This window comes from Onychostruthus taczanowskii, unplaced genomic scaffold (assembly GCF_017590055.1).
Source record: "Onychostruthus taczanowskii isolate IOZ18803 unplaced genomic scaffold, ASM1759005v1 scaffold6, whole genome shotgun sequence".
In the NCBI taxonomy this organism is placed as follows: Eukaryota; Metazoa; Chordata; class Aves; order Passeriformes; family Passeridae; genus Onychostruthus; species Onychostruthus taczanowskii.
The window spans coordinates 3,818,340-3,838,605 of record NW_024503679.1 but is presented as its reverse complement, the minus strand read 5'-3'; the positions used below and the strand labels follow the sequence as shown (position 1 = coordinate 3,838,605).

Genomic DNA, 20,266 nt, shown 5'->3' with positions numbered 1-20,266 from the left:
TCTTGTGGCTTTGCAGGATCATCAGCCAAAATCAAATCTTGAATAAATAGAAAAGTGATGTAACTTCATTGTTTTAGTCTGGCTGAATTCAAGCCTCTATTCTAAGCTACTGTTAATTCAGTGTTTTCTGGGATAAAACATCCCAAATCACATTGGGCCTTCAGGTTGCTTTGGATACTAGTTTACATTTCTGTTTAAATCTCCTAGTTTTAACCAACCGGTTTATATTGCTTTTATTACTCATGGTACAGATCCTTCTTGTAGTTCTGCAGAAATCATAAGTCAAACTAATCTGCTGTACTTCTAGCTACCATTAACTTGAATTCAATGAATGAAGGATGGTATGGAGCTCTTAAGGAAGCAATTCAGCAACAACAGAACCAGCTGGTGTGGGTTTCAGAAGGAAAGGTAAGAAATAATATTTGGGGGGAAATGGCAAAACAGTATTCGTGAGAGGTTTTCTGTGAAGATCTAAAGCAGTAATGCCTCCTGGCTGTGTGAGCTGCTCAAACCTGGTTTGTCACTACATTAGAGCACTTATTGTGTTAATGAATGCTGTACAGTTTGTTCTTATGCATGTAGCTGTGTAGTAAGGGAGCATTTGCTCGTTGGCATTGTTAACTGGAGGATATAGTAATGCTATGAAGATTTTGAGGGGATTGGATGGTTTTCATCACAGAACTTCTGGGAATTTCACTTGCTGGGTTCTCAGGGCTGGGATTGCCTGATGATGGAATGTGTTTTTCATTATTATAAAAGCAAGTGGCATATTTATGTTCTTTCTGACCTTTCTGAGAACAGTTGTGAGAAAGCACATGCTAAATCACAAGTTAGTATTCTGTGTTCCCCACTAAATCTCCACTTACCTTCTTGAACTGCCTGTTACTCTATGCACATTAGATCCTTCCTCTTGAAGAGCTATTATCAAGTGAAGTGCCAACTAAAAGTAAGCAAATGATGAATCAGCTATTGTGGGTTTCTTAATTAGATCTGGGTTAGACCTTAGCTCCTTACATGTACCTGCAAAGTAATGATTCCGATATCATAAAACCACTTTAAAATGCAGCTCTGTATTTTTCCAAGCACTTAGATATCTGTGGACACTGCACTGTCCCCTTACTCTGACAGGCATCTGGTCCCTTAGTAAAATGATTCAGTGAGCTAGGCTGCAGATAGGTCTAGGCTTAACACATTCAGTGATGCCAACCTGATTTCTTGTCCCCTGTGATGATATTGATACTGAATGTGATAAAACTCCCACGTTCTACATTGCAATAGAAAGGGTGTACTTTAGAAGGTATTTCAATAAACGTGTACCCTAATTTTGTTTGCCACAGGCAGATGGTGCTACAAGTGATGATCTTGATTTACACGATGACCGCCTTTCTTACCTCTCCGCTCCCGGCAGTGAGTATTCCATGTACAGCACAGACAGCAGACACACGTCTGACTATGAGGACACAGACACAGAAGGGGGTGCTTATACTGACCAAGAACTGGATGAAACTCTGAATGATGAGGTTGGGACTCCTCCAGAATCTGCTATTACACGCTCCTCTGAACCTGTTCGAGAGGATTCTTCCGGAATGCATCATGAGACTCAGACTTACCCTGCTTATGCATCTCAAGCTCAGCCACAGCCAAATCTGAGAATAGACTCTTCAGGATTTAAAGCAACTACTACTCAGCCGGTAAGAAAGTAATTTTATACACTGACAACTATACACTTCAGGTTGCAAGTACTTTTGAATAAGAAATGTCCATTTATATTCTGCTTACCACTGTTGTGTGTGCATACAAGAATCTGTCAACAGCAGCAATACATTACAGTGAATTGAAAAATCAGCTTGCCCTGCCTGTTTTAGTGACTCATTGACAGGAGGGGGATTGAAGTACCATTCTACTTTGATGAAATGTTTTGCTTTTATAATCCTCAAGCTAATGAATTTCTGGAAGAGCTAGTGCATGAGACTATCAGTACATTTCATTCTACATCTAGCTGCATTGGTCAGAGCATCACTTAAATAATTTAAATATAAATCAAAAAGTCATACATTGATTCAATAGCAGTATATTTAAAATATTTTAAACACTTCACAGAAAGCAGAAGCCTCACCTGCAGTCCCTTACCTTTCCCCGTCGCCTGAATCAAACCCTGCAACCTCATCAGCCTCTGCAGTAAATGCTAATGTAAACCTAACTAATGTCAGACTGGAGGAGCCTTCTGCTGCTCCTTACAACTCTTACCAACCACAAGCGGGCCCCTTAAGAACACCGAGTACTGAGGGAGCTCATGTAGTACTAAGAGATCAAGAGCCATCATCCTTATCGCCGCATATAGATCCAGCAAAGGTACCTGTGCCACACTGTTGTGCTGATTTCCTGCTATACATCAAGCTAGCACATGATCTTTGTTTTGCCCTTATTCGAAGAATTCCTTCTAATTTTTTTTTTTCTAAGAAAATCATGCAGGTTACAAAAAACAGTTCATCTGAATTGCTAAAGCATCATGTAATGTTTTGTGTGCATGGCTTCAAACTCTATCCTTTTCACTTCTCAAAAACATTACTTTTTTTAAAAAGGCTGCGTTCTGTATTTTGGTTTTACTTTGACTTCCTTAGCTTCTCAATGTTCTCCTGTTAATGAGGCCTCAAGAAAAATCCTATTTCCCTAAAATTTAAATCATGCTGAATTGTTGATCATGAAGTTGGCTCCAGTTTGTTGAGTGACTTTATCTACTTCTTAAGCGATGCTAGAATTATCTTACTGTATTTATATATTTCACTTGCACTCTTTCCACATTCTGAATAAAAGTGGATGTGCCCCCCTGAGCACCAAACCCCAGACACGAGGCTATTACCTTTGTCTTTCTCTTCTAATCTACTTACATATTTTTCTTAAAAATATAACTAAAAGGGATCTCTTGAATCACGAAATTCAGCTTCCTCTGGTTGCAAACATCTGCATCAAATTATTCTGCTTTTAAACAAAATTTAAGCCAATACTTAAAACTTGGGTTTGCTTCAAATACTATCTTTCAACTGCAGTTGAAGTTACTCTTCATTTTAGCTGAGAAGTGTCTCTCTCTGACAGGTGTACCGAAAGGATCCGTACATTAATGAAGAAGCATCCAGACAAAGCTACGTCTTAAAACAGCCAGCAATTAATCACCCAGTACAGAGACAGGAGAGAGACCCAAATCTGATCTATGAATCCCAGGCTCAGTATGCAGAAAAACAGCCCAGTAGGGATTATGAGCAGTCAACATATAGGTATGACTCTACAAACTATGTAGATCAATTTTCTCGTGGTTATGACCCTCGCCTGCATTATGATGACCGTGTGCCTCCCTATGAGGAGCACTGGACATATTACGAGGAGAAACAGCCCTATAACCAAACAAGAACAGCTTATGAAAACCAGCCTCCTAGGGATCTTGATTCCAGACAAAATCTAGAAGACAGCACAGAACGCAGCTATTACCCAGCACAACCTCGTTTTGAGGAACCCCCTGCAATGAGCTATGACAGCAGACCTCGCTATGAGCACGCACCCAAAAACTTCAGCTTACCACAAGTGCGATACGAAGATCAACACGCGGTTGGGTACGACACCCACGGTCGATACAAGGCAGAAGCTCAGCCATACCAGTCAGCCATATCTCGGTCTCCTGAACCCAAGCAGTACTTTGATCCACACATAAGAGGCTATGAACAAGGTCCTCCTCAAGCTTACAATGCTAAAGCTGGACAGTATGAGCCTTCTCATAGCACTTCAGGTGTTTCTCTTCCTCCTCCCCCTTCATCACAAACCAAACCAGAAGTTTTGCCTTCCAACAGTAAACCACTGCCTACACCACCATCTCTAGCTGAGGAAGAAGAAGATCCAGCCATGAAACCACAGTCTGTGCGAAGTAGGGTTAAGATATTTGAAAGGAGAAGATCCCCATCTTTGGAAAAAATGAAGGATACGAGTGATACATCAACTGTCAAGGTAAGTCATTTAAGTTTTTTAGTTCCAGCTGTTTTGCTAATGAGCCTGCACTGCAAGAAGTAAAATACTCTCTCCGAAACAAAGCTTTACTGCTTGTGAAATACTGCCTTTTAGCAACCTAAATGTGGTATGTTTTAAAAGCAGAACCTGAACTCTTCTTGTGGATACACTGCCAGAGGTCTTGTTATACTGGAAACTCCTCTAATTCTTCTTTTGCTAGTACTTGTTTTTTCTTTTGGAGGAAGGGAAGGTAGTCTTAGTTTTCTTAATCATAAAGTGCTTTATCTTTCTAAATGTTAGAATTTAAGAGAATATGCTGTGCTTTTCTTTACAGCCTCCAGAACTAGCACCTAAGCCTGCACTCACAAGTGTGAGTGGTCCAAAACCAACTTCTCAAAGCCAGTATGAGCACGAGAAAACAACCTACAGGTAGATGGACAACCAATTAAATTTAGTTTCCAGTATGAGTTTAGAATATTCAGAAACATATCGTAGTGCTTCAAATTGGAAACTGCAGAGACGAGTTGGAGGTGTCAGTATGGTTTGTGTATCAATAATAAAGCAGGGCATGAAGTCAGTCCTCGTGGGTGTGATTGCTGGGAGGTGGGGGAAAGATACAATGATTTCTCAGCGTATTTGAGGAAGGACCTTAATAAGTATCTCTGTTCTACTTTCTTATGTCTTTAATTGAGCTAATTAGAAAGCAGAACAAAAGGGAAAAGATAAGGTATAAGGGAAATAAGAATTTTCTTTCTTTATGGTATGTCACGACTGTCTAATTTCCATGCATTATAGGTAAAAAGGCAAGAAGTGCAATTATAAGAGTTACATGTACATTACTTTATTACTAGCTAGGTTATAAAATAGAAGTGTAATTTGGGCACTCATGCTTGTTCAACTGGGCAAGGCAACTGTGTATTATTGTTGTTGGTTAGGGCCCCAGAACCACAGAGACCTCAAGTGAAGCCACCTGAAGATATTGTGCGTTCCAACCACTACGATCCCGAGGAGGATGAGGAGTATTACCGCAAGCAGCTCTCCTACTTCGATCGCAGGAGTTTTGAAAACAAGCCATCGGCGCAGGTTCCTGCCAGCCACCACTCTGAGCCCACCAAACCAATACATTCACAGAATCAGCTGAACTTCAGCAATTATTCTAAGTAAGTTTGGGTTCTTGGGGTTTTTTAATTTGAAAAAGGAGGGGGGGCATCTAGGACTAAAAGAGAAATTCTGCCTGTGTTCAGTGGAGTTCAGGGACCTGTGGTGTTGAAATGAAATTTTGTATTCATGAAGTCTGAAGTTTCTGTTCAGCTGTAGCTTGAGTTTAAAAACACATACCTCTGTAACTTTTTATTTTGGTTTGGTGATCATTTTTGCAAGTATCAGGGCCTTCAACACATTATTTTTACTTACTGCTTACAGTCATAGAATTGTTTAGGTTGGAAAAGACCACTAAGATCAAGTCCAGCCATAACCCAGCACTGCCAGGTTCACCACTTAAATCAGTCCCTAATTGCCACATCTACACTTCTTTTCACCTTCAGGGATGGTGACTCCACGACTTTCCTGGGCAGTCTGTTCCAATGTTCATTTCCCAATATCCAACCTAAACTTCCCAAGCACAATTTGAGATCACTACTTCTTGTCCTGTCACTTCTTACCTGGGAGAAGAGGCTGATCCCCACCTGGCTACAGTCTTCTTTCAGTGAGTTGTAGACTGATGATGTCTCTTCTGAGCATTCTCCAGGCTGAGCCCCTCAGGCTCCCTCAGCTGCAACTCGCAAGACTTGTGCTCCGGACCCTTCCCCAGCCCTGTTGCCCTTTTCTGGACCTGCTCAATGTCCTCCTTGCAGTGAGGGGCCCAGAACTGGACACAGCACTTGAGGTGCGGCCTCACCAGTGCCCAGTACTGTGGGACAGTCACTGCCCTGATCCTGCTGGACACACCATGGCTGGTACAGGCCAGGTGCCATTGGCCTTCTTGGCCACCTGGGCACACCTGGCTCATGTCCAGCTGCTGCTGACCAGCATCCCCCGGGCCTTTTGCAGCTTTCCAGCCCCTCTGCCCCAGCCTGTGGCACTGCAGGGTGTGAGCCAAGGGCAGGACCCAGCCCTGGCCCTTGCTGAACCTCACACAGTTTGCCTCAGCCCACTGATCCAGCCTGTCCAGATGCCTCTGCAGAACTTTCCTACCCTCCAGCAAATCAGCTCCCACTTAATTTGGAGACACCCATGGACTTACTGGGGGAAATAAATCAATCACCTCATCAAGGTCATGGATTGTGTTCTGTTTATGATCATAAACAGGACATAACAAAGTGTTTTCTTAGTCTAATACAGTAGTGCTTACACATCTTTCAAAACAAATGTTTTGATTTATTCCAGTTCTGCATGCATTTGTTCTTGTGCACTTTAGCCATGTTTGACATTAGGAAACTGAGCCTTTAGGGAATATTGCTGTGGCCAGAATTTAATCTGTTGATGGAAACATCTGTTTCCTGTATTGTTTTGTTTCCTTGATTTGGAACATTTTGATACAGAAATTGTGTGAAAGCTCATACACAAATTTAGCACAGGTAGAGATCTGGCTGTTTTGGATGATACTTACACAAACTTTTCAATACTCTCCACAGTTACCTAAATTTGTTTTGATTCTGTAAATTTGTTTTGGAACTGTAACAAGATCTCTGTAGATGTTAGTGAGAAAAGCTACCTTGGCTTGCTGCATGCAGCCTCGAAATGGGGTAATTTTTGAAAGCTTTGGTTGTATTCCTGCTTGAAATGTGGACTGTTCAGGTCAAGCTGAAAATCTGGCAGGTTTAATGTAAGTGAGGTCTTCAGAATAAAATAATAAACTAGTTAGCTGAAGTTTTATAATGTCTGTGATCTTCCAGTGTCTGTCTTTGTGACCTGAAAATGTTGGAATACTCCAAAAAGCTTGAAAAGTTTTAAAAATTTCACCTTTTTTTCCCCCTCCCAAAATTATGTCTGTGTTGGGTATCTGATTCTCAGGAAAGGATGCTTCTTATCCTTCCTTTTCACTTGCCCTGTGTCTTCTGCTGGAAAGATGAGAGCTTAGCTGTTCTGCTCTCTGGACATCATAGGCACAGAACTAAGAAAACCATCCTGACTGGCCTCATAGTGGTAATTTTCAAAATTCCACTCTCACATACAAAACCCAGTGTTACCTACAGATGATCCATTTTGGTCTGTAGGCATGGACTGTGTTGCCATTGAAAATCCAAGTGATGCTTTGGGAGAAGTGTAATTGTGAGGATTGTAAAATTCTTCAGATGGAGAGTGCCGAAAGCTTTTGTACATTTGTTATTCTGCAGTATTGTCATGGTGAAAAGCATGAGAGGCAGATAAACTATTGAATTTTTGGTGCAGAACAGCTCATGGTTGAGAGAGATTGTTCCATATTTCTACCTACTGCTTCTGTCTGCTGTGACACTTGTATTGTTTGGCTGCTCAGTTGTGGTTGTGTTTTGCTGGTGAGTTAGTGTATAACTTCAGGGCTTGTACGTATGGGAAGGTGACCTCGTACTGCCATGGAGAGTAATAAGGTAATACTGGTTTTAAGGCTGACAATTTCATGTATCATATGGGACAAACATGTGTTGTGTTTTTGCTTTGTGAAAGAATGTAACCCTTAACAGGAAGGGACAGACATGGGAAAGAAAATTTGCCCAGGGTAGTCCAGTGCAAATAGACAAATACTAAAATATTAATGTAAGTGGAAAGAGATAAACAAGGTTTCTGCTCAGTTGGACAGTACAGGCTCCAGTACACTGCAGTGTCCTTGTGTGGAAACACAAACCAACTGCTGCCTTGAGAAAGAATTCATGTTTAGGACTCTCATTTCACCAGCTTCCACATTGTTCCTGTTACTTGCTCAGTGTTAATACTTTTTCCCAGTGAATTTCTATGGTAATGGCTATTCTGTGAATAAACTCTTCTAAAAATAAACAGGACTAAATTTGGATTATACAGGAACTGTTGATTATGCAATCTCTTGCTTCTGAATAATCCGTATAATGTATTCTGGGTACAGAGGACAGATTTTATTTATTCATGAGCAATAGCTACAACTTTCTTAGTGTTAAATATTAATGTGAAACATCAAATTATGTAAAGTTCTTCGCTACTGAGTAAGTGTGGTGACAGTACGTATTTTTCCCACTACAAATTATTTTACTCTTTTATTTTGTTAGGGGTTTATTTTCATAATTTAGGAAATTTATGCCATTGCTAAAGCTGCTTTGTAGGGATAATGCCATATCTGCATGTTACAGTTGTCAGGAATTGTAGAATAAAGGATAGTTTCTCTTGATGTGAGAAAATAGTAGAGCTTGTAAATGGATGTGTTTCAGTGGATCTGATTGAAGCAATTTGAAGCAGATAGGCACATGGCTGAGTAGTGGCTTTGTTGCTCCTTGGTTCAGTGTAGTTACCTGCTTTAACCTGACATGCTGCAGAGTGAGGTAACTGCAGATTTCTGTGCTGAGTGGGGTTAAGGTACTCACATGAGCAGCTGCAGCCTCAGCTGAGGAGGCAGTGAGGAGCACACCCGGACTGCTGAGTGTCTGTTAGCTGGGGTCTGTTGAGCCCGTAGGCTGGGTCCCACTGGTTCATTTCTGCTTCCTTTCAAATTAAAGTAGCAATTTTGTAATGCAGATGAGGTGGGAAACAGGTTAAAAAACGGCCTATCAATAATTAGGGGAACTTCGTTTACACACTTAGAAGCTGTAAGGGATCACTGTGCTGCAGATGGCTTTGGCTGCATACAGGTTCTGAGCAGTGGGGATGGGATTGTGCCTGACCCTTGGTGAGGAGCCTGTAACAGAGCTAAACACAGCTTTGTCCTCTCCTCCCTTCATCAAAAGGATGACCCTTCCCCATTTATTCATTCCCTGGGATGCTGCCATGCAGTTCTGATCAGTGTGGAGCATTGGGTTTTTGCTGTGGGCTTTCATAGGGCTGCCCTCCCTTGGTAACTGTCTCCCTCTGGGAAGGGAGGGAGATTGCTGGGAAGCAGTGATTTCAGGTGGGCAGTCTTCTGATAGAGCAGCTACTATCCACCTGGAATAAAGGCAACAGGGAGTGAGCATGCAGTAATGACTCCTGTTGCTGGATAAATGGCTTTAGATAAAATCAGTGTGAATGGAAGCTTTGAGACAGATCTAAAATAATCTCTTTTTGGCAACTCTGGTTTTAGAGATATGTTCATGTAAATGCTTTTTAGACCACTGATATTCTCATTCATGTGGTGATCAAGCAGACTTTCAAAAGTTACCAGCCTTTTCTTAGTTTCATAGCCTACTCCTCTGAAGCACCAAGATGGTTGGTGTCTAGAATTGTTGCCTGTTAAATATTTAAGAGCATACAGAAAGTGAAGGAATAAGGGAAAGCTGTCCTCATGTACAGTGTGTTTTCTTGCTGCATGAAAGCAAGGTAAGTGTTAAAAATCAAGGGAAGCCATCGGTGTACTTTTGGCTCTCTGTCTCTCAGTATTCGTGAACAGTCCTAAGATGTCCTTTTAGATACTGTGAACACAACCAGAAGCATTTTATGGTGTGGGCTCTATTGGTTGAACTGACAGTGCTGGAGAAACAGTTGCTGTGAATGTGCCCTCAGTACATATCTGCAATACAAAAGCACAGTCATTCTGGGAATGCTGTGACTGAAGTTTCAAATTAGACCATGTGTGAGGTTGTTAATTTCTTTCGATGTATTGAATAACCTTGTTTATACAGATTGTAACAAATGCCTGAGTGTGCTCTCATTCTTACTTTCAATATCTGCCAATACAAGATCTTGACTACCTCCTAATTCACTGACCAAATCTCACATATTGAATATGTGATCATTGTGCACATGCATATGGTAAAGGTTTTGTCAGGAACCTCTCTGTGAATAGTGTCTCTGTTTCAACAACCTTGTCATATGACAGCTGCTAGGACTAACAAAGTATGAAGAAATAATATGCTCAAGATAGAATGACTATTTTCTTTCATTCTTCTATTGCTGTTTGCTTTGCCATCACCTAGATTTCTTGGCTCTTACACTAGCTATGACTACTTGAAAAGGAACATCAAGTGGTAAGACTGTTGTTGATGTGAGGATGTTTTCAGGTGTCCTCTCACTGTTACATTTCATCACAGGCATTATGTGCACTTGAAATTTGAAACAGACAGATTCTGGAAGTAAGCGCAATAAATATATTGCGGTCCAAAATTATATTTGTGAAATCAGTCATTTTCTGAAGTAAACCTGTGGATAAACATTTCTAGCATAAGAAAAATGTTTTGAAAATAAGATTTTAAAGTTACATACGCTATGCACATAAAGCTAGTGAAGCTTAAGCTGATTACATTTCTAATTAAGATGGCATTGTTCAAATATTAGGTGTATTTAAAGAAGTTATACCAGATTCCATTGTTATGTTGGCTAATTATGCTTTTGAAAAAAACATCCCGAAAAATAAGTGGATTTACATTTTTCTTTTGAAAACCCATGAAATTAGAGAACACTTTCATTGAAATTACTCCAAATGAAAAATTAATATCTAGTAGGAAATTATGCAAATACACCTGAAATGTCATCTGCCTTTTGTTTGCCTTGGTTTGTGTTACTAATCTTCTAAAGGTCAATGTTGTCTGAATCTCTTGTGCTTATCAATAAATGTTTTTATACTTGAGACAGGCTATTCAAGAAAATAATGTTTTAATGTTTATAGGAAGACATGGAAATCAGGTGATCATAGAAGACAAAAAATAGCAGTGAATGTGGGAGCTGTGAGGAAACTGAACATTCAAATGTTTGTTTTTTAATTCTATTTCAACAGGGGGAAACCAACTGATACTGAACCAATGGATAGACCTGTTGGTGAAAAACGCTATGAGCCAATCCCTCAAGTCACAACTCCTCCTCCTGCTCCTTCAGTCCAGTACACACAGCCACAGTCAATTAACAGCCCTGTCCTGTCCCTCCCAGCACACCACAAGCCTGCACTTTCTGAAGGTGAGCAGTTACAAAGCTGACCTTTGTGGGATCAGCTGTTGCTTCTGAGGTGCTTGTGGGGTTGCTTCAGCATGTCTGCATGTGTAGCTCTGTTGTTCTCTAACTGAAATGTGGAATAACGATTATTGAAAATAGTTTTTACTGTAGTGAGATGGAGTTTTGCGAAATTATTTTGTGATTGTCTGAAACCAGGTAGCTTCCAGGTGTTAGTAGAACCCATACTGTCTCAGCTGTCTCAGCAAAAATGAAGTAAAACTCCCTGTGCTTTGGACCAGAATTCTTCTGACATGAGCAATAGCTGAAGGCTTCTAAAAACAAGACAAAAAGTTGTTTTCACTTTCGCATTGAGTTCAATTGAATTTTCTGGTTTGTGCAAGTACGCAGTAGTATTTCAGTACTGATTTTCTGGGGGTTTGATAATGATATAAATTAGTCTAACCTTTTTATTGAAAGGTCATACTATTGTCTCCATGTTTAATGTATGCTAGATAATTTGCCCAGATGTGTAAAAGGCAATAGGAGGACAGATGATCTAAGGGAGTAAAGCTAAACCTGTGTATATTTTATACTGAAGATTAAGATTTGACTAAAATGCCTAAATTGGATATTTCTGGTGGTTACTAACAAGTTCAAGTATTTTCATTTTCATTGCAGTTAACTCTGTGTCTGACCCTCCTCCACCTCAGAATAAGTCAGCAATTTTCAGATCCTCTAGAGAGGACACTGTGCAGTCCACTTTTTACCCTCAGAAAAGCTTCCCTGACAAAGGCCCTGTGAATGGAACTGAGCAGATTCAGAAAACAGTCACTCCTTCCTACAACCGCTTCTCAACCAAGCCCTACACGAGCGCTGCGCGGCCCTTTGAGCGCAAGTTTGAAAGTCCAAAATTCAACCACAATCTCTTGCCAAATGAAGCTCAGCATAAACCAGAGTTGCCATCAAAATCTTCAAATTCTCCTCAACCGATTTTGAAAGCACACAGCTCATCGCAGCCTCCCGACTTTGAGAGTGGAATGGACACCTATGCTGTACAGGTCGACAAGCCTAAATATCAACCAAATAATGTTAATGCTGTGCCTAAAGCCATTCCTGTAAGGTAAGCTGCTGCTCCTTCTCTTTCCACTTGTACATCTATAGGTCATCTTTGAAACCTGTGAAAAATGCAGCTTTTTTTATTCTGCTTCCAATTTCTGTTGGTGTAACAGTTGAAAGATTGATGCTATGATTCTAAATTCTGCTGAAGGATAGATACTGAAAATGTCTTCCATATCCCTGTACTGTCTTGCATTCTGTTATTAGAAAGTGGCATGGCTTTAACTTCCTATTTCTCATACTAAATTATACATTTTCTGGTAGATAGTAATAACTTGTCCTGGCAATCTATTTCCAGAAAAGGAATTAATTGCTAAAGATAGCTGTTGCACCAAATTGTATTTTTCATGTGCTTAGAGAGACCTCATGGGACTCGTGAATAAAGGATACTTTAAAAATACTTGTGAAAAGAGAAAGTAACTTTTACAGTTTCATATTGGTGCTCTTTACTGTGAGACAAACCAGCAGCTGCTTAATGGCAGCTCATGCTTGCCTAATATGCTTTAATGTATAAGAACTATGTCAAGAGCCACAGATATTGTTACAATCTCCAGCTATTTGCTTTTGCAGAACAGTGTTTTATTAATATTGTATTTCAAGATGATGATAATGTGTAAACCAGACTTAAAATTTTGCTGTTTGTCTTATATGTTCTTAAGCACCTGAGAAATGTTTTATGCTAGGTAGTTCTGTAGGACTGCTACGTTTTGGAGTTACTGGTTCTTTGAGTGAAATTCTTTTGAAACTGTTTTGAAAACTTCATCAAGGTACCTTTAAGTTAGAAATTTCTGTTCAGTTATAGCCTGGCAACCTGGAAAAACGTGTATTTTTTTTTTCTTTTTACAAGCTTTGTTTTCTATATGTAAGTAGAAGGGTTCAGTGTTACTTGAATAAAAATTGTTAGTTCTTCTGGTATTAAAGTCAGAATGGGGTTTTGGGCTAAAAAAATAAACTTTCCTATGTTATTTGCATTTACTTTTATGAGGCTGAATCTGTAGCTGGGGTAAGCTCTTTCTGTATAGTGCCAGAAGCAGGCAGTTGGAAACACAAGATTCAGGTGGTCTGAATTCTTGCTTTAACTAATTGCTGAATGTTTTCAGAGTTTGTGAGATTTGGTGGTTGTTTGTTTGTTGGGGGGTTTCTTGCTTTGTTTTGGGGTTGGAGTTAGGTTTTTGCCACAGAGTTTCGGGAAGGAAATATTGGTAAAACTGCTAGGCTTTCTGTCTTTTCAGCCCTACAGCACTTGAGGATGAGGAGGAGGAAGATGGACACACTGTTGTAGCCACAGCAAGAGGTGTATTTAACAGCAATGGTGGTGTATTGAGCTCCATAGAGACTGGAGTTAGTATTATTATACCACAAGGAGCCATTCCAGAGGGAATAGAGCAAGAAATATATTTCAAAGTCTGCAGAGACAACAGTATACTTCCACCTTTGGATAAAGAGAAAGGTAAAGCTGGCATTGTACGTTGTTCTGTTATTTAATACAATTACTTTCTAACAAGAACAAAGCAGAACATGAAAGTAACCTTAATATGCTTCAACAGTTTTCATTTTGAGATTGTTTCTCGCTCAAGTGACTTTTCAGTAGAACACTACCATCTTGTGCTTTTCTTTATTGACAGATCTAATGTTCATATTTGTCTCTAAATTGAGTTACTGAGTAGCTCTGCAGTGTAACTTTGTACTACTTTGAATGTATTTCACAAGTCAGTAACCGATTTTTCTTTCTCTTGACTCCAGGTGAAACACTTCTTAGCCCCTTGGTAATGTGTGGGCCTCATGGACTAAAATTCCTGAAGCCAGTGGAGCTGCGCCTGCCACACTGTGCGTCTATGACCCCTGATGGTTGGTCTTTTGCTCTAAAATCCTCCGACTCCTCGTCGGGTATGCTGTCCTCCCTCTGTCCTTTTGGGGCTTTTGGGTGCTATCGTATAATTTAAGTTATTTTGGCTAAAGGTGATGCTGTGTAATATAAAAACTCAATCATTGTATTTGTGTCAAACTCTCCCATTTCACTTTCATTACAAATGTCTTTCTTACATTTATTCATGGTGCAAATTCATAGCTAGAGCCATGATAGCAGAACAAGAGTAATATCTCCAATCTATTCAATATTACCGTATTTTTCTATTCTGTCTTCTTTCTTGAGGACTGCTGCAGCTGAATACACTTGAAATGATAGTCGCACTAAAATTGAGAGGAAATGAATATGTACCTCTGATTGGCCTTTGTAACATAACTGGTGTTTGTCTGTTGCTTAATTAACCATATAGGACTCTGGCAAATCTTAACAATCTGCATGCTCATAAATCATGATTTAACGCTTGTTAACTGTTTCCATGTGTGCAAGTTGATGCTAACAATTCGGTCATTTAAGAAAACTATAGTGTTCAGTAAAAGCATTTACAGTTTATTCTAATGTAGCTGGGTTTTCCAAAAGACTTTTCTTGCTTGCTCCTACCTATCTCTCCTCTACTGCCTTTATCCAGAAGTCTCTGGTTGATAGTAAAAGTTGCAACTAGGTTGCAATTTTATTTACCTGTTCATTTTTACCTCACTGTGGCTTTCTGGGATGAGGGAGAGAATGTATTGGCTGGAATTGTCAGTGAGGAGCCTAATTGAGAATTCTGGGCAAGTTTCAAGCAATTTCATGAAACGGCTGTGAGGTTACAGAGACTTAAAAAGGAATGTTTGCACATCTGGGGAAAAAGTCTTAAGATTTTATTCAGCTACTTTCAAAATTTATGGTGGAAGATTCAAGCCATTAATGTGCACATGTGATCTGAGTACTGAGTGAAAAATGTATTTCTGTATACAGCATTTAAGCCACCATGTACGCATATCCTCTGTCACTAATGTATCTTATCACTGTCAACACCAAAGCACTGATGCTTTGAAAGATTAAAGCATCAATCCCCTTCATGGGGAATCAATAATCTAGAGGTATTAATGGCAATAATTTTTAGTTGTTTTTTATAAGCTATTCTATGCATGTGTTGCATGCATCTATTTAACAATGTGTGTATACATGGCCGTGTTAAAACACGGGCTCATAAACGATAGGGTCCCAAAAGATATGACAACTATGTACAAAACCAACACAGCACTTCCTTTGTAACTAATAGCACCTGTTCATGAACTTACTTGAAGTGAAGGGAGAGGACTCAAATGATCTAAACAATAACTGAAGTTACTGAGACATTTTCCTCCCCTTCCAGAGTGGGATGTGTGTGTGCGTGCATGTGTGGGTGAAAGCAAGAGCGTGTATATTTAAACCCTAACACTTTCTGTACTGTAAATATAACACCACATTCTGTTAATCTGAAATGGGATGTATATCATAACATTGCTCTTTTGAGACAAACTTAAAAATTAGGCAATTCTGTCTTATGATATGTAAGTAGACCATACTGTGTCTTAAATAAATAATTGTTTTCTCTCTTTCTAAATTAGTTGGTTATGGGACTCTGATTCTTGGGGTGGCTTTATTATAACAATTTATACAATTCTGGGGTTTTTCTCTCTTCAGTCGTCTGCTCTACCTCATCTTTTCTCAATGTATCCATGTTCTGTCCTAAAAGTGACATTCATTTGCACTTACTAACATCCTTTCTGCCACATTTAAGCCTCATACATTGGTATTTTACTGTTAAACCCCTGCAAAAGCTTAACTGATTCTGGTATTAAAGCTGACTGGGAAAAAAATTTGCCTTTTATGGCCACATTGATTAGAACACAAAAAATACTGAGTGATCTCTTTTATTTTCCTTTTCAAAGCAGTTGTATGGAAAAACATCCTCAGTAGCTATGTATCCTTACTATGTATTTAGAAGGAAGGGTTGGAAACAAGTCTGCCTGCCTCATGTGCAAGACTAGGACCCGACCGTCTTACAGTCCTCTTCTGCCTTTTTAATACATTTGGTCAATGAGTTTTGAATGGAATTTCCTGAATCTATAAAAGGAAAAATTCTCCAGCATTATTGAGGTTTTTGACTGAAATAAGCAGTCTCAGCTGGTTGCAGTAAATTTGTTTGTGTTCTCTGACTATACACCGGCCACTTCTATTCTTGTCACTACGTTAGATGTTGCCATCACTCAGTGCATTGTGTACTTCATTTTGTTTTCATGAGTTCAAGAAAGTTACGTGGAATTTGTATCATTCTCACTTAATACTGAGGTCTGAGGTGTTTGCTCAGGTGTGTGTCTGGGTTCTTTAGCTTGTTACACATTTCTCCTCAAAGCAGATTTATTTGGCCAAGCTATTTAATGTTATTTATCTGAAAGGCTTAAGAGAACTTCAGTGCATTTTTCACTTGCTACCATAGTGGGGTGATCACACCTTTTGTGTAGTGGCAACACTTGGTAGTGATTGTAGGTGGGTAAATGAAGAATACTGTCTCCACTTAAGAGACAATTGACTGTGCAGAGGGAATGTAACCTTTGGTCTGGTGAGATGGCAGCTGATGACCTGCTGTAGCAGATTCTTACCCAGAACCTTTGATCATGAGTAGATAAGCTCTGTTGTAAAGATTTTGATGTACCAGTGAACTGGAATACTTTTAGTATTTCAGGCTTTTAAACACATATACTGGATGTAGCTGCAAAATTACTACAATCCTGTCTACAATTATTTTCGTCACAGAAAATAAAACTACCAATGTGTCATAGTGCTTAGTTACAACATGACTTCTGATTTGCCTCATCTGTGCTCAGAACTGTTTCAAGACACTTCAAATGCATCTTACCCACATTAGCTTCTAAAATTTCTTTTTTTTTTCTTTTTTTTTTTTTTTCTCAGTGGCAGTTTAGGAAGGAGCCAGTGAACACCTGATTCACTGTTAATCAGCCTCAAGTGGAAAGCACTATGTTGGTGCTGTAGAGTAGCATGAGTGATATTTACCAGTTCCTGAATGCCACAGCATCTGTTTTGAATATCTGACCTTATCTTTTGTTATATGAAAATGAAGGGATTTTTTTAATTAATAACATGCAAACTGCAGGGTTTTTAAACCATCAAAAAAAAACAGGAACAAAGGAAAAAAAAAAAAAAAGAAAAACCAAAAGAGGTGTTGCTTCAGAACTTAAAAGCTCCTGTCCAAAAGCTTGGTTGTTTCAAGATGTACACTGTGTGACAGCAGATACTAAACACCAGCATTGTGTTTTCCTCCCACAGGTGACCCCAAAACCTGGCAGAACAAGTCTCTTCCCGGGGATCCAAACTATCTTGTTGGAGCAAACTGTGTCTCAGTCCTAATTGACCACTTCTAAATATTAAGTTAGCTGACTGAGTAAATAATATGAAACTGAGATGGACCTTACATATAAACTGAACCACTCTATCAAGTATTAACTGTTCTATAAGTGATAATGGATCTTAGTGTTTAAGCATCTTGCTTTAACTAACAATGAATTAGCAAGTACACTCTTTGAACCATGGTCACAATACATGCCACAAGCAGGGAGTGTACAGGGGGAACAAGGTGGGGGTTTTGCAGGTTCTGTATGCTTTGGTTTGGTTGCTCTTTTGTGTTGGGTTTTTTGTTTCTTTTTTGTTGTTTCTTTTTTTTTTTCTTTGTAAAAGGACACTACTAGTATTTTGTTGTTATCTGAAAGTACCAATGAAACTAAACACAGAGGAACTAAATTTGTTTCATACTCAGTGTCAATACCACAGATTTTGGCCTGCATTTTTGCAACTGTGTGTTTTTAACTCACAAGACTACCTTTTGGTCTCTGGTTTTTAAATGACTTTTGGTGTACATGTCCAACGAAATGGCAGTCAGCTTGGGGTAGCACAGTTTAGATGTTTTCCTCTGCTGAGAGGTCATGCAAACACATCTTGCTGTATATGGAAACATTGTCCTGAGAACAAGGGGGAGGGGGAAAAGCATGTGGGATGACTATGGTTCAGATGCCTCTGTGGATTTGTAAATTAACCACATTATTACAGACCTATTAACCAGCAGGGATGCCTTACCCTCATGTTTTTAATAGTCTTAGCTCTCATAGTTTTCTGTATTAAGTTTGTATGGCTTTTGTGCTTACTTAGATATTATATCATGAGAGACTGGGGTGGGGGGGAACAACAACAAAAAATTGTGAGTTTGGTTTAGAGAACGAGCGTTGTTTGTGTTCATCAGCCAGAAGAGAACCAGAAGAAAATGATGGTATGTTTTCTGCTATGCATTTGAAAATTTATAGATGTTATAGACCGCTTGTATATAATGCGTGCATACCACTTTTGTTTTTGGTTTGTAAATTAACTTTTATAAGCTTTACCTTTTTATATATATAAATATATATAAAAACAAACGAAGTTTCTTAAGGATATCTTTGTATTCTCATACCTTTTGAGCCTTGAACTTTGACATCTGCAGCAATAAAGCAGCATTTCTACAATATACGAACGAGGACATTTTTTAAAAATGCACAAAGTTGTTACCTTTTAAAGTGCTGCATTTAAAGAATATAACTCGGAATTCTCTACTTTGATTAAATTCTTGAAAAGTATCCCTACTGTAATTTGTCATAAGGATGCTGTACTATGTGCCCTGAAATGTATTTTTTTACTAATAGACAATTTATTACGGCACAATGGCACTACTACTGTTTAGATAATATACCACTGCATTCTGTTAATGAGTTATTAGCTATTCAGGTGTGGCTGATTTTTTTTTTCTCTGCAGTTATTAAAATTACACGTTTCTAAATATACAGAATAAAACCGTTTTTAAAATAATAAAGATGATTGTAGTACCTTATTATTTCTGAAATGCATTTATGTGTACCTAACACAATTCTGATTTTATTTTTTTCTGTGTAAGTAGACAACTGGATTCTGTCATATGTTCATATGTGTAGTAGAACTCCTTTGTGGAGTCAGTTGGAGCTGTCTGCAGCAGGGCTTCTGAAATGATGAACTCCAGTGTGGATCCATTGGGATTACTCAATACAGCTAGGAGGGGTAGATTTCTCTCTTGGCTCTTTGCGTTGGGCTAATTTACCTGTGACACCCACTCTTCCAAAAACCTTGGTAGTGTTTTAGCACTATTTGCACCTAGTATAGCTCTGCTATTTTAAAGTTATTCCTACAGAATCCCATTACCTGTTTGGAGTATTCCATGGCTAACTAGTATCATTCTATCAGGAAAAATAAGATCTAAAAGATTTTTTTTAAATGCTGTCAGACCGTGCATAACCCTGATGTTTCCTTTCTGTACTTCTACTTACAAGTGAGTTTTGTTTCTCAGGCGTGACTTAGCTGAGAAGATTCACTTCACTCTTGTTCCTATCCCTCCTCATGGCTTATTTCACTCACTAGCAGAGCATGAGACACTGGAAAGTTCTTGGCGTAGGGTAAGCACCACTTAACAAAACAAAAACATCCGTGTTATCAGTGGTGATGTAATGGAGTTCAAAACACAGCACAGTACCACCTACTAGGGAGAAAATCAGGTCTCTCCCAGCCAAAACCAGGACCACAGGAGGAGTCAGTCAGTCACACTTGAGGCACCCTGGCATCACACTGCATGGACGTGGTGTTACTTTGTGTCCTGGGCATCCTGAGTCCAGCCTGCTGTGGGGTGTAACTGTCCTGTGATGGTTTTACTGTAGTGATCCAGATGAGATCTTTTTGCTCTTCTGTTTTTAAAGAGCGTAGGGTTATGCCTTTCTGTCAAAATGGAAAAAAAAAAAAAAAAAAAAACCACAAAAAACCAAAACAGCTTTTGCTCTGTTTTTGTTTCATAAGTGAGATGAGAAACGGGTGTAACTGTCCTGTGATGGTTTTACTGTAGTGATCCAGATGAGATCTTTTTGCTCTTCTGTTTTTAAAGAGCGTAGGGTTATGCCTTTTTGTCAAAATGAAAAAAAAAACCAACAAAAACAGCTTTTGCTCTGTTGTTGTTTCATAAGTGAGATGAGAAACTGATGCTGTTCAAAAATGTGGCAATTCTATACTGCAAAGCAGCCTGTTGGAGAAATTCTTTTGCTTTCTGCCTGTAGGAAGGTTTGTCAAAGTCTAACTGATGCTGTTCAAAAATGTGGCAATTCTATACTGCAAAGCAGCCTGTTTGAGAAATTCTTTTGCGTTCTGCCTGTAGGAAGGTTTGTCGAAGTCCCTAATGTGAGCCATGTGCATTCCTTCTTTCTTGTT

General features: G+C 39.2%; 1 protein-coding gene across 5 annotated transcripts in view; it reads left to right on the top strand.

The window, feature by feature from the left end:
- The window catches only part of TJP1 (tight junction protein 1), a 69,496-nt gene extending 50,646 nt beyond the window's left edge, over positions 1 to 18,850 (top strand). Inside the window, exons 18-28 of one of the 5 annotated variants that reach the window (XM_041418292.1) lie at positions 308 to 408; positions 1,338 to 1,691; positions 2,101 to 2,352; positions 3,094 to 3,993; positions 4,328 to 4,422; positions 4,929 to 5,153; positions 10,841 to 11,016; positions 11,671 to 12,112; positions 13,341 to 13,558; positions 13,852 to 13,935; positions 17,285 to 18,850. In XM_041418292.1, coding sequence (XP_041274226.1) covers positions 308 to 408; positions 1,338 to 1,691; positions 2,101 to 2,352; positions 3,094 to 3,993; positions 4,328 to 4,422; positions 4,929 to 5,153; positions 10,841 to 11,016; positions 11,671 to 12,112; positions 13,341 to 13,558; positions 13,852 to 13,935; positions 17,285 to 17,379 — 2,942 coding nt within the window. In that variant the 3' untranslated portion in view covers positions 17,380 to 18,850. Of the gene's footprint in view, positions 1 to 307; positions 409 to 1,337; positions 1,692 to 2,100; positions 2,353 to 3,093; positions 3,994 to 4,327; positions 4,423 to 4,928; positions 5,154 to 10,840; positions 11,017 to 11,670; positions 12,113 to 13,340; positions 13,559 to 13,851; positions 13,996 to 17,284 lie in introns of all 5 variants that reach the window. The other 4 variants (XM_041418290.1, XM_041418289.1, XM_041418294.1 and 1 more) reach the window with 4 other exon arrangements.
- The last annotated feature ends 1,416 nt before the right edge of the window (positions 18,851 to 20,266 follow it).